This window comes from Channa argus, chromosome 21 (assembly GCF_033026475.1).
Source record: "Channa argus isolate prfri chromosome 21, Channa argus male v1.0, whole genome shotgun sequence".
NCBI lineage: Eukaryota > Metazoa > Chordata > Actinopteri > Anabantiformes > Channidae > Channa > Channa argus.
Window position 1 is genome coordinate 8207622 of NC_090217.1, and position 13808 is coordinate 8221429.

At 38.8% G+C, this 13808-nt stretch overlaps 1 protein-coding gene across 1 annotated transcript; it reads left to right on the plus strand.

Moving 5' to 3' along the window:
* Positions 1-1222: 1222 nt before the first annotated feature.
* On the plus strand, positions 1223-13736 carry slc6a1l (solute carrier family 6 member 1, like). The gene is made up of 15 exons (XM_067490489.1): positions 1223-2075; positions 4284-4635; positions 5202-5333; positions 6430-6530; positions 7170-7279; positions 7406-7538; positions 8794-8928; positions 9017-9120; positions 9216-9340; positions 9898-10010; positions 10229-10360; positions 10780-10882; positions 11140-11240; positions 11767-11934; positions 12436-13736. The coding sequence occupies exons 2-15, from the start codon at positions 4398-4400 to the stop codon at positions 12529-12531; spliced, it is 1791 nt and encodes a 596-aa protein (XP_067346590.1). The 5' UTR covers positions 1223-2075; positions 4284-4397; the 3' UTR covers positions 12532-13736.
* The last annotated feature ends 72 nt before the right edge of the window (positions 13737-13808 follow it).

The following is a 13808-nucleotide window of genomic DNA, read 5'->3' on the forward strand; positions in this document are numbered from 1 at the left end:
GCTTCTTTTGGGCTTTTATGGAGACTGTGTCTTTATGTAATTTATTTTGGGGCACATATAAAGGACAATGGCTTTACGCGTAACAAGGTCACAAAGATTTGAGACACTTGCAGTGATAAAACATGACTCAGCACGTGCTTTGAATAAAAGGCAGCTTGCTAGGAGGCCTGAAATAAAGCCGTTTTTGTTTCAAACTTCCTAATTTTTAATTCAGGTTCTTGTATAGTACATTTTACATTAGTAAACAGAAGTAAATGCTAATCTAGTGCTTATAATCTAGAGTAATGTATTAAATTAGTAATCAATTAGTTAGTTCACTTAGCTATTCAAGTTGCAGTGTTTACATGATGTGCAATACACCTGAGACAGAGACTTTAAAGCATTTTGACAGCAAAGAGAGAAATTATTTGGATGTTGCTATAGGCACTGATTATGCAGTGACGAGACCAGAGCACATGCATGAAAATGACTGTGGGGCACACAGATAGACAGACAGACAGACAGACAGGTTGCTGGTTCACTGCAGGACTAACACATTCTGCAGAGAGAGACAATCATTCACATTCACAGTCACACCTACAGGCTACTTGGTGTCACCTGTTTACCTAACCTGCATGTCGCTGGGCTGGGGGAGAAAACCAGACGACTGCAACACAGAAACAGGGAGGTGGGTTTGCACTTCTGTATCTATTATTGGTCTACCTACCTATTTATTGATCTGGTATCACCACTGTAAAAAGGTTCGTCAAAGTCAATAAATGTCACCAAAGACTCCACTGATAGGAAGGACTTGCTATAATTTGACTCGCTGTAATTAAGCTTCTAATATGATTTAATCGCTCACATTTGAAAGCCCATTTGTGCCTTGCATCTCCACACACCCGCTCACCAATGGACACTGAGTATGGTGCTGCCAGGGCATTGTGGGGATGTTAATTAGTCTTTCTAATTAGCTGGTGATAGAGTATCTGGAGCAGATACTAATGTACAGGGGTTACCTGCCAGGAAAAACAAGCCATTCATGTCTCATATCGGTCTTTATTAATATTAATGAAGACATGGTTTCATTGTCACTAGAGTAATTAAAAAGCCAACACAGATAACGTCACTGCATCCACTGTGCATGTAACAAAGTGTATGACAGGACATAAGTGCACTTCATATTAAGAGCTGCATGGGGTCTCTCACAACACCTGCGTTTTCATATTACATTCATTCTTCAGCTGTTATGACCAGAAGCAGATGTAAGCAAACTAACATGCTGGTTTGTAAATGACATTACTGAATCACTTTTAAAAAAATGTCATAAAAATTCATAATGTATTTGACTTTAATCCAAAACTGGATTTTCCTGGAAAACACTCTTAAAATTCACTTTCTTGTCAAGAATAAGTGAAAGTGAAAGTTGGAAACCATCCGTTTCCTAAATTATATCCCTTTTAAAATTTGCTCCATGATTATACTTTGTATTTGAATGTTATGTTTTGTTTTTGTCTAATACTGGCGTGACTGCATTTGATTTGTGATACATTTCCAGGGTCTTTGCCAGCATTCATCGTTTCATTTTCCAAAACTCTATGAGCTCTTTCACTGATCGGGCCCTGCTCTATTGGGAAATACCATGGCAACGGTGCTGGCAAAAGCTGACCTCGGCTATCACAATGCACAAACCCACACATTGCTGCTGGCGCTAGTGTTCCCCACCAGAATTGGGCGATTGACTTACTGCATCCCCCGTGGCCTTAGGGCCTCACTAGTCAGAACTGAGCAGCAATCAAAGCAGACAGAGGTCGAACTTTATTATCAACCACTCGATACCAGCAGCAGGAACAGCCACAGGTCCTCCAAAATCCAGTTGGAGGACTCTGGGAGCTGCAAAATCCACAACAGATTTTTGGACAGCAGGTACTTTGTGGCTTCCCCTGGGCCCGGCGAGACGGCGTCAGGCTTTTCACAGTTGGCACAGAGGAGAGCATTTTATTTCAAATCTTTAATTGAAATCTCAGGACTTTTGTGCTGCTGGTTAGTAGTGAAGTGAAACTGATGACCTGACGAAGGACTTGGAAATCTGTCAGGTAGGATTCCTCCTGCTCCTTGGCTTTAAATTGTTCAGTTGATCATCAGGGTCAGTTGGGTGACAGTATTTGTTTGGTTCGAGGGACTGCTGCACACCTTTTAAAGAAACATCCATCTATTTGATTTCATTAAATCGACGAAACTGTTTATTAACAGGTATTGTTTTAAATGCTGAGCAAGAGAAAATTGAAACCTTAAGATAATAGCTGGCAGAAAAGTTCTCTGCTGTCAAAAGTAGCGGTATTGATCCGAGTGGACGATGTTCTCAAAGGGAATTACTGATGTGCTTCATATTATTGCTTTGCTTTTGAAGCAGATACTCATACTCACCTAGACAATAATGTGAAAATCATTATTGGGTGCAAAATTAGACTGGGTTTCTTCGCACACAATCAATGTTGATTAAACATCCACTGTTTTAAACTTAGTCTGTCAGCCCGGCTATACAAACTATTTCCATACAGTGTTTAATTTTGTATTTTGTACTGCATATACCCAATAAACTTATATTGACTGTATAAACAGCATAAGAAGCTAAAGCTTTTCATCATGAGGGAAGGGAACTGAACATTTGTATATTTAAATACTTCTAAAAACACACTGAGCTGAATGAATCAGGCAGAAAATTAAGAACAGCATGTAAAATTTCAGAGTGTTACATTATGAAGAACACAGACTTGTGAAAAAGCTAAGCGTGAGCCTGCACTTTCAAATCTACTCTGTGTGAGAAAGTAAACGATGAAATGTCATGTTTTAGCTGTATTTTAAAGAAAAACATACATTTTGTACTTAACCTCGAGCATGGCATAAAGTCATTTGGACCATTTTTTGGGTCAGTCAATATTTGCAAACACGAACGACTTCCTCCCAGTGCCTCTATTCACTGAGTATGTGATGCCATCCAGGCATGAGATGTGGGATTAATCCACAGGCAGTGAATGATAGAGGCTGACCTTTTTTCTACAATCAAACTAAAAGGCCCACTCTCTCTAAAGCCAATTATGTTCTTCAGAATTCCCAATAATATGTGAGTGGGACAAGCAGGTGTGTGAATTCAAGTTTTGTGGTGATAATACTGCATTATTTGATCAGCCTTCACCTTTTTCTTTCTTCTGGTGTTTTGGTGACTCACCATGAGTGTGACTGCAGTGGATAAAAAGGAAGCTGTGGTGTGATGCACCTCAGTGCTGAATACAAAGCACTATGCAGGGAAAGATGGCTTATGCCACCTGCCTGAACATTTCACAGCCCTGGTGCACGTCCCAAGGTGCAGCCACATTCTGTGCTGTTTTTGAGGCTCGAATGGACAAACTTTCCAGAACCAGCTGAATTCCTGTAAAAAAAAACCTTTAATATAAAATAGACTCAAAACATGGACGTTCAAAAACATCGGGACCACTTTACAGCTTGGTAATAAAAGGGCAATAATTTAAAAATACCAAGGTAATGTGGTAGTAACTAGATTATATCAAGGTAATTGGGATTAACAATTTGTAATAATAATAATATTAATAATAATAATAACACATTTAAATGATTGTTAACTATATATCCCTATTTCTTTGCAGCCGCAAAAGATTATTTTGTGCTTACGGTTAAGTTTTCAAACATTATTACAACACATTATTTGTGGCTAACATCTCGGAATATCTTAGTCACATGTTACCTACTGTAGCTATTACACCCTATTACAATAAGAAACATTAATACTGCTTTCTAGTCACGGTGAACATTAAGTAAAAACTCAGTGTATTTTGAAAACCCCCATTTTCACAATCTTTAAATCCTGCATCACAAGAAACTAAGCAGTAGATTCTGGGGCAGGTTTTATCAACTAATTATCAATTGTGCTTGGTTTTGATTTGTCTTAGTGATCAACAGGTCAGCCCAGGTCCTTTATTATCATGTTAGTACCTTGATAAACACAAGCTTGTTGCACCAGTTTGTTATACTTGTACTTCACGTTTGTCCGTGATGTATATTTATACATTCTTACTAATTTACAGGCCACTTGTTAGGCTGTAGTTATGTGAGCCCATTGGCTGCATTCATAAAATGCTTTTAAGAGACCACAAATGCTACTAAAGCAGTAAAATGTAACTTGAGTAGTATTTCTCTCCTCTGAAATACGGTTAAATTAAATGCAAGCTGGAGATAATTGTTGCAACATCTCTGCAAAACCTGTCATGTTTTCCTGCTGTCCACAGCTTTCAGCTCACTGTCAGCACATCATCCAGAAGAGGAAGACAGAAGACTTTAACTGTTCTACCCTGTAAGGACTTTGTGGCTTTCTGACCCCGCTGGTGTGTAGCGTTCCCACTATGGGAAAGACTGGACAGAGTACAGTGGACTTAAACTCCCCAACAGAGGTCAAAGAGGCAGTTCCCTTTGAAGAACTGGATCCAGTGGTGCTTCCTGCAGAAAAGAAGAAAGAAGAGGAGCCGCCAGACAGGGGAAGCTGGAAGGGCAAGTTTGATTTCCTGCTGTCATGTGTGGGATATGCCATCGGTCTAGGAAATGTCTGGAGGTTCCCTTACCTGTGTGGCAAGAACGGAGGAGGTATGTGCATAATGTGACATCCAGTCAGTTTGAAATGGATTAATCAATTATAAAATAACATATGAAGGCGTATATATGTCTATAATAAGATAAAATACTAATCTCCCTACCCAAACCCCAGAATTTTAAAATCTGCGGTAAAATGTTTCATCTGGGGCAAGTATTCAGTGGAAGATGTTTAACTACTGTGTGTGAGTTGTGCAATATGTGAAACAAGGCTGTCTTCTATCATTTGCATAAAATGTTGAGAATAAAGTAGATTTTTAGACAGGAGCCGTAGCTTAACAAATTGGATCAAAGCATACAGCATTTTTACTGTAATATTACAGTGATATTTCATTTCTTTTTCAGTCTACAGGGAAGAAAATGTAATTTGTTAAAATTGAATTCCAAGGTTTCCCAGAGTTTCTTAATATGATAAAGCAAAGCTGTTACTGCACAGAGAAATTATATTAAGAAATGAACAGCTGGTTATATGAGCCTAACTCTGATTAATAAGCATAGTACTATAACATAGACATTACTATCTACATATATTGGTCATCTGCTTTGTGGTCATCTATCAGGGGCTTTCCTGATCCCATACTTTATGACCCTGGTGTTTGCTGGGATACCTCTCTTCTTCCTGGAGACGTCTCTTGGACAGTTCACCTCTGTTGGGGGACTAGGGGTGTGGAAACTCATTCCTATGATGAAAGGTAATGTAGCAACCCAAAGGGGAGTTCTGCTCTGTTCTGGACTGTTCTGTGGGTTATTCTGTAGGGTAGTTGGGGTTTAGCCAATGGGTTGTGGACAACATGACTGTGCATGTGATGGCCTCCAGTCACTGTTGTTTTTGGGTCTGTTGTACAAAATAAATCTGTCTTCTCGGGGTTGTGCAGAGTATGTGGCACAAGAAGCTCAAATGTAACCTCTGTCTCATGTGACTTTCTCCAGCACAACGTCACAGTAAGACGGTGATGACTAGACGTAGGAAGAAATACGACCAATTTCTGAAAATTGAAAAAAAAATATATTTTCACTAATGTTAATCATTAGAAAGTCAAACAATATGAAGGGAAATAAAATATCTGCAAAACCAACCAACCACTACAATGAGATGCAAAAATAACTGCAAAGAGAGAGTTACCACAAGACGATGCAAAACAATCACAAAGAATCACCAAACAAATACAGAGAAACCTCCTCTTTAGGAAGAGTTGGGTCCTTTTGAATGTCTGTGTTTGTCTCATAACCCGTCCTTGCATGAATGGTCTCCCTTTCAACACACGCTTTTATTTTATTTGAGCTTTTGCTTAATGTTTCCACTCGGCATTTTGTTCTTTTTACATGTCAAAAAGTCAAAAACACAAGGCTGCAATGCTCCCATTGAGTAGCAGAAACATAAAAGCAAGAAGATACAAGTGTTTTGTTGACCATCTTTTTGTCATTTAAGAACCTTTCCCTGCTCTGGTGCTTTGTGCTAGCAATTATACCACTGCCTCTAAGCTCAAGGAGCTCGACTGAGGCACTGTTGGTCTCCTGCCATCACAGACAACAGCTTCAGTGACTGTGAATATGCTGCTGTGCCAACTGAAAGTCAAAGCCAAGGCCAAGTAAATATTAGAAATAGCAGAATAACAGTGGGGCTATGAGGATGATAAAGATTAGTGTGAACATGCAGATTATGCTGTGTGGAAAAAGCTGTGTTTTTGTTACTGTCCGTATATAACGTCAGAATTAGCATTTAACCCATTATCGGACTTTTTACATGACATGCTGAATAAAGCTCATATCTGCACCTTCCTCCTGCAGGTGTCGGTCTGGCGGCTGTGGTGCTGTCTTTCTGGCTCAACATCTACTACATCATCATCATTGCCTGGGCACTCTACTACTTATTTAACTCCTTTGGCTCGGTAAGTAATCGGGACAACAGATTAACTAAAAAAGAACGTAATGAGAATGAACACAAGTCGCCCAACACAACTCCAAAACAATGATGATGCTAACAACTGTTTACTGCATTTGTAGAAAGGAATTATTATTATTGTTATTATTATTGTTATTATTATTATTATTATTATTATTATTATTATTATTATTATTATTATTATTATTATTATTATTATTATTATTATTATTATTATTATTATTATTATATACACTCACTCATAACCTTGTTCAGCTGCCCCTAAGTGGCCAAAATCTAGTCATCTTAACAGCAGTAGATTAAGACAAATTATTATTAATTTTTTTTTGTTGTTGATGGAGAGCAGAAATGTGATGTTTGAGGCTGTTGAATCAAATAAAACAAGCATCTGTGGAGAGTCAATAAAACACAGGTTTTTCTTTCTTCTGTGAAGAAGTGTGCAGGTGATGGTTTTTTTTTTGTGTTAACGTTCATGTGGCCTTGTCTCTTTAGGAAAATATACAGCTGGTAAATCCCAGAACAGTGTTTAGCACTAAGTTACAGAAATAAATAAAAAATAAATAAAGAATTTGTATCTTTTTCCTGACTGTAGCTTTTTTGTTTTTGCATGTGTCTGTGTGTGCAGGAGCTGCCTTGGCAAAGCTGTAATAACCCCTGGAACACAGAGAAATGTTTTTCCAACTACAGTCTGACAGACACCAGCAACCTGACCAGCGCAGTTACTGAGTTCTGGGAGTAAGTTGCTGAGTTTCTGCCAAATCTTTGTGTATGTGTACAAGATGCTCGGTATAACAAGTGCAGGGTTTAATCATGGAAGCTATTTGTGCTTGTCTGAGTTTGGGAATTCGTGTTGTCCTGTAGGCGGAACATGCACCAGCTGTCCAGTGGTCTGGATGAACCAGGGGAGCTACGCTGGCCCTTAGTGGGCACTCTGGCACTGTCCTGGGTCCTTGTCTACTTCTCAATCTGGAAAGGAGTGGAGTGGACGGGAAAGGTCAGGCTTTGTGCTGGAGTTCTCTATATTTTCTCTCTGTAGGTTTTCTCAACATCTCAGCCTCAGTCTGCATCTGCCGCATTACACTGTTTGCTTTATCTGAGCCTCTTTCTCCCTTTGCATGTTTGAGTTTCAAAAACATACAAACATGAGTGAAGTCGTCAGTCAACTGTTCACAGGTGGAGCAAATTAAAGAGTTGAATATCAAATTATGACACTAAAGGATGGCACAGGTCTGTGAGCCCTTAACTTTTTGATTACTCGATCTTGGCTATGTACTGCTGTTGTGGAGCAGTGTGTCAAATTAGAAAAAATAAGAAAAGGGTACAAATTACCTCCTACTGATACATTCTGTACCTGCCAAACTTTAGAGATGACAAGTAGTGAGTAGAGGTTCACTGCAAGTCCTGTTACATTTATCTGTTATATCATTGGCTTTAGTTATTGTACATAAATCACATTAAACAGTTTAACGGCTGAACATTTGGTTTTATTGGCCACTGCTTGTCTCTGTCTGGTTTTATTAAAGCTCCTGATCATTCGCTCTTTATTGATTTGGATCCTTCATTCTTTGTTCTGGCATAAAGGACATATTAGTGGAACAGCAACTTAAAATGGTTTATGAGACTTATTGTCTTAGTATGTATCTATTTTTCACTCTGTTCATATCTGCTGTCAATCTGCTGCCCATCAGTCAGCTAGAGAAATAAGTTTTAGAGGTATTACTTTATCCCAAACTGCAGCACAATTCAGATGTAATAGGAGTCAAAAAAAAAAAAAAAAAAAAAGAAACTAAATCACTCTGCCTACTGCCTGGGGTTTTTAAATTACAGCAAGTCCAAGCCCAATGTATGTGGGCAGAAACACACTTACTGCCAAGGATAATTGGTTTTTAATGTGTGGCATCTGAGAGCAGTGAGGAAAAATGAATTCCCCCGGGCCCCTGCCTTGATGGACAGTAGCAATTAAGCACAATCATTATGCTACAGAACTACAGGACTCATCCTAAAGGATCTGCAAAGATGTTATGGCAAATTTAAGCCATGGAAATATTTTAGTAGCTGAATAATTTTTCACTGAGTAATGGTTGCATCCCATTTATTTATTTAAAAGAAAATGCTTTGCGTTATTTGTCATTGTGATTCACATAACACAACCTCGCTGTCATCTTATGTCCATCCATGCACATTCTTCACGTTTTTGAAAAGAAAAATAACGATTAATTGAAGTTACACCCCACCCCCACCCCCCTCAGGTGGTGTACTTCTCAGCCACCTATCCCTACTTCATGCTGTTCATCCTATTCTTCCGTGGGGTCACTCTGCCTGGAGCCACTGATGGCATCCTCTTCTACATCACTCCAGACTTCAATAAGCTCACCAAGTCGGAGGTAGATATTGTCCACGCACCCGATCACATAAACACGATCTCGAACAAACCTATGGGCACATGTTATATGTGAATCTGCCATCTTATAGGTGTGGCTGGACGCAGCAACTCAAATCTTCTTTTCCTATGGTCTGGGCCTGGGCTCACTCATCGCACTGGGAAGCTACAATGACTACAACAATGACGTGTACAGGTATAGGGACGTTAACCCTAAGCATTGTGTATCTTATTCTGAAGGTTTTTCTTTCTTCTCTTTTCATTTTGTTTATTTTATGTCTTTCGCTTCAGGGACTCCATCATTGTGTGCTGCATCAACTCCTGCACCAGCATGTTTGCTGGATTTGTTATCTTTTCCATTGTTGGCTTCATGTCCTACATCACTAAGAAACCTGTGCAGGAGTTAGCAGCATCAGGTGTGCTCAAAAGTCTCTCTGTCTGTCTCTTTGTCTCTCAAACCCCAGAGGTGGGACATGTAAAGAAAAACACCTGGTGGAACATCTCACAACAAATGAGGTTAATTGGCGACAGGTCAGTGTCATGATTGAGTATAAAGTGAGCATCCCAGAGAGGCCGACGGCTTGGAGGTGATCTCAGTATTTGCAAGACAAAGGTTTTGTAAGATAAAACTCTTGACATTGATTGGATTGTCCTCACTGATCGACAAGAGTTTCATCGTCATTTTCTCATGACCAAACCTTTGCTCCACTTGTGTTTTTTTAGGCTGCATATTTAACCTTTACATGGAGCAAGAATCTGAAGCAGTGATCTGCTTTCAGCCATTTAAATTAAACCAAACCTTTTTTTCTTGCAATAAAAATATTTTCCGTTCAACAGACAATGAATTGAATCAAATGATAGGGATGATGCAGTTTATTCCCCCTTGTCTAATGGCTCATAGCTAAACCACACAAATGTTTGAATGCTTACTAATGTTGAATAACGTTAAAATATGTTTGTTTATGATTTTTAGGTCCAGGTCTAGCATTTTTAGCTTATCCTCAAGCTGTTACCCAGCTGCCAATGTCTTCTCTGTGGGCCATCCTCTTCTTTTCCATGCTCATGATGCTGGGCTTGGACAGTCAGGTATGAACAGCACTACTTGTATTATTTATTAGATCATTTGTTGCCAGCTGTTGTTGGAAATAACAAGTTGCAGTTAAGGTAAATTATCCTTCAAAGTACTGTCAGCGGTTGAATTGTATTGTGGGTAATGCAGGCTCCAAATTTTGGCAAGGATAATTTGAATTTGCTAGGTTTTTCCTTTTAGAAACATCCTTACCCTTGTCTCTGTTTTGTTGAAGTTTTGCACAGTGGAAGGCTTCATCACAGCTCTAATGGATGAATATCCCTTGGTACTGAGGAAGAGGAAGAAAGTCTTTATCTTCATTGTCTGCTTGATCTCTTTCATCATTGGCTTCTCCAACATCACACAGGTGTTGCACAAACCTTTCTCTGTAGATGATTTTCTCCGGACATGACTGTTTATATCACAAAAGACAATGTTGATTCTCTGCAGTTAATTAATACGGCACGATGAGCTTGTGCATGACTTTTACAAGAAAACTGCACTTTACACTATATTGTTATTTTCAAACTATTACCTTGTTATTACAGAGCTCTACAGTGCTACCAAAGGTTTTAAAATTCAGCACACATGAACAATTTCCAACTCTAGGGGGGGAAGCATGCTGCATTATACATGATGACAAAACAATATTACAACTACCTGCAGTGTACTTACATCATGCATATTTTATTCAGTAAAGAAAGGAGTATAAATATTCAGCCTCTAAAGCAGATGTGTGTGTGTGTCTGTGTGTGTGTGTGTGTGTGTGTGTGTGTGTCTTCCCAGGGTGGTCTGTATGTGTTCAAGCTATTTGATTACTACTCTGCCAGTGGCATGTGTCTTCTCTTCCTTGTTTTCTTCGAAACTATTTCCATATCCTGGTTTTATGGTAATCTTTTTTCTTTTCACTGTCTCTGTGTGTCAAAATAAACCATACCATGTTTTGTACACTGAACTCAAGTAACATCATAGCTGAAATGGGTTGAGACAATTCGGATACAAAGGACTATTTTGTGCCAAATCACCAAATTAATGTCTTTTATAGTCCTAGAATTGGCTTTTACCCCATAAGGTTTTGTTCTTGCAGTTATCGTCTCTACATTAACACACACAGCCTCTTTGTGACCTCGTGTCTTTCTGCCACAGGAGCCGAAAAGTTTTATAAGAACATTGAAGACATGATCGGCTATCGGCCATGTGGCTGGTGGAAACTCTGTTGGAAGTTCTTCACTCCATTGATCTGCCTGGTAGGTGGGGAATGATTTTTGATTTAACCTCCCACCTCAACCTGCATTTTTCAGACTGTAACTCCCTCCTCCCTCATGGAGACCTACAAACCCATCAGGCTACAGCAGGTGCCAATAGGTGGAGGATTGATAACGTGCTGAAATTGTTTTCTCTGCCATATGGTGATTTATACTGCATCTCATGGACTGTTGGGCCCTGGGGAAAATCATGCTGATGTCTTTATTTCTACTACTGTAGTGATAAAAGTAGTTGGAAAATAAAGTTTATATTAATGGTAAAGTAGGAGTATTCTGCAAACAACAGTTCACACCTAGTTAATGATAATGAAAAGACATTTGTAAAAAAAAAAAAAATGCATTTGATTGAACAGCCAGTCACTGAAATTCAGTATCTACACGATTACTGGATGGATCACAGTTAACTTTTTCAGAAAGTCATGCTTCCTGATGAAGAATCCTAATACCTTCGGTGCTTTTGACATTTCCAATTACTTTGTGCACAAAAATGCATTATTTTATCTTGCAGGGAGTTTTTACATTCAGTGCCATCGAGATGACCCCTCTGACCTTGGGGAAGTATGTGTACCCGCTGTGGGGCCAAGCCATTGGCTGGATAATGGCGTTGTCTTCCATGTTGCTAATCCCCGGCTATGTCATCTGGATGTTCTGCACTAATAAGGGCAGCATCAAAGAGGTAGCAACACTTTACACATCTCACTGATACCTCATGTAGACGTAGGACCGTTGCAAGTAGTGTAAAATCGGAATTAAATGAAATGCATAAATTATTGATGCCTTCAGAAGACATCACCTGGAGGAGTTTTTTTTTATCCTTGGGAGTTCAGATGATGTCATCTGGAGGCATTTTTCAGCCAGAAGTAGAGAGATATTTTAATGTAGGTCAGAGGGAGGTGTAGTAGCGTTCATTTACATGTACTACTCAAACTAGAACCAAGAACTAGAGAGTTTAATATAAGTGAAGGCGTCTTTTAAGGAGTTTGAAGAAACTGACATCTAGTCTCCAACATTATTTGTTCTGTTCCTTTCCTTTAGAAAGCAAAATGCAAAATACAGCTAAAGTTTATTTGTTCACATTTTCCTCTTCCCCCAAACTTTCTATTTCCAGACTCACCTTCACTAAAGATAAACGCTTAAGACTAATTTGACACTGATTTATCTCTCTTCACTTGACTAGCGTTGGCGGAAGATGACAACTGCCCAGGAGGATGAAAAGCCATCGGGGCATGAAGAATTTACACACACAGGGCGCGTGGGCGAAGCGCCTGTCTAGCCAGGATTATTCAGGTTGAAATAATCTGACCGCCATTTCCCCTCCCTGCTGCCCTGGACTCACATTGAAATTTACCAACTGGGCATTTGGAGTCTTATATTTTACAATATTATCCTCCTGCATGTTAATTTGGAGTCGGAAAACAAATCAAAGAAGATGACGACACATTTTGGATTAATTTAGATGACAGACTTCATCTTTTTGCAGTAAAATGTGATAGAGCAGGAATGTATGTGTGTACATACAGAAAGTCACATATGGTGTCTACCATTACAACTGAAAATGTTCAGCCTAGTGACTGTGTATATTTATGAGCTTACCAGGATGTAAAAAATGTTGGTATACAGATAATTTACAGTCTGTATTACATCAGATTACTTGCTTATGGTGCAGCTTAAAGAACCAACCAACCACCCACTATAAAATTTGGCTCCACAACAGTCCAGTAAATATCATTTTGACCATTAACTCTTTATAAGTCCCACTACAGTATTTATTGTCTTTGTAGACCCAGACCTACAGGAATGTATAAACACATACAGCTTTTTGTAACTATGATGAAGGTTGTACAGTTGTATTTACTATAGACTGCTGTTTCTCAATTAGGTTCAAGTGTTTATTCATCAGAAATTAAAGGTAATGTTTAATTAATTTATTAAAAGGAGGATGCAAACCTTTGCACTGTATATGAGTGTTTGTCATACATACAAGGGATAATAGAAAGTCACAAAAACTCAGTTTTGTCATTCTGGCAAATAAGTAAAGCAACATGTAAGATTACTTATTAAATATATACAAAATAAGACATCTTCTAGTTTTATTGCATCGCTTTCTAAAAAAGTTTTGGAATTCTAACAAGAAAAAAAGCCAATGTATCTACTATTTAACTGAGGAACACATTAGCCCACTTTCAGCCTGCTGCTGAACATGGTCCACACTTACACGGAGCACATTGATTGACTGGAGACTTCATACTGTGATTTTAATATTGACTCGATTTTTTTGTTCTGTCTTGCTGGGAACCAACTTGTACACAATTAGAATGAATTCAATGAAAGTCTGAATATACAGAATCAGACTTGAGAATAGTAAATACAACTTGGCGTCATCAAGGCACAGGCACCACCTTGTGTTTTCAGTGTGTAACATCTGCCATATGCCTCATTTAGCCACAGTTAATGTCAAAATAATAAGTCAGCCTGAAACTCACACATCTCACCATTTACTGTTACGCACTATAACTGTGAATAATTTGCCGTCAGAATATAGTAGCAATG

Bases quoted from the DNA above. Each gene is read 5' to 3' on its own strand.
- slc6a1l (XM_067490489.1), top strand. From the start codon at position 4,398: ATGGGAAAGACTGGACAGAGTACAGTGGACTTAAACTCCCCAACAGAG. The intron at 4,636-5,201 runs GTATGTGCATAA...GTCATCTATCAG, and splicing joins GTGTGGCAAGAACGGAGGAG to GGGCTTTCCTGATCCCATAC. The intron at 8,929-9,016 runs GTAGATATTGTC...GCCATCTTATAG, and splicing joins ATAAGCTCACCAAGTCGGAG to GTGTGGCTGGACGCAGCAAC.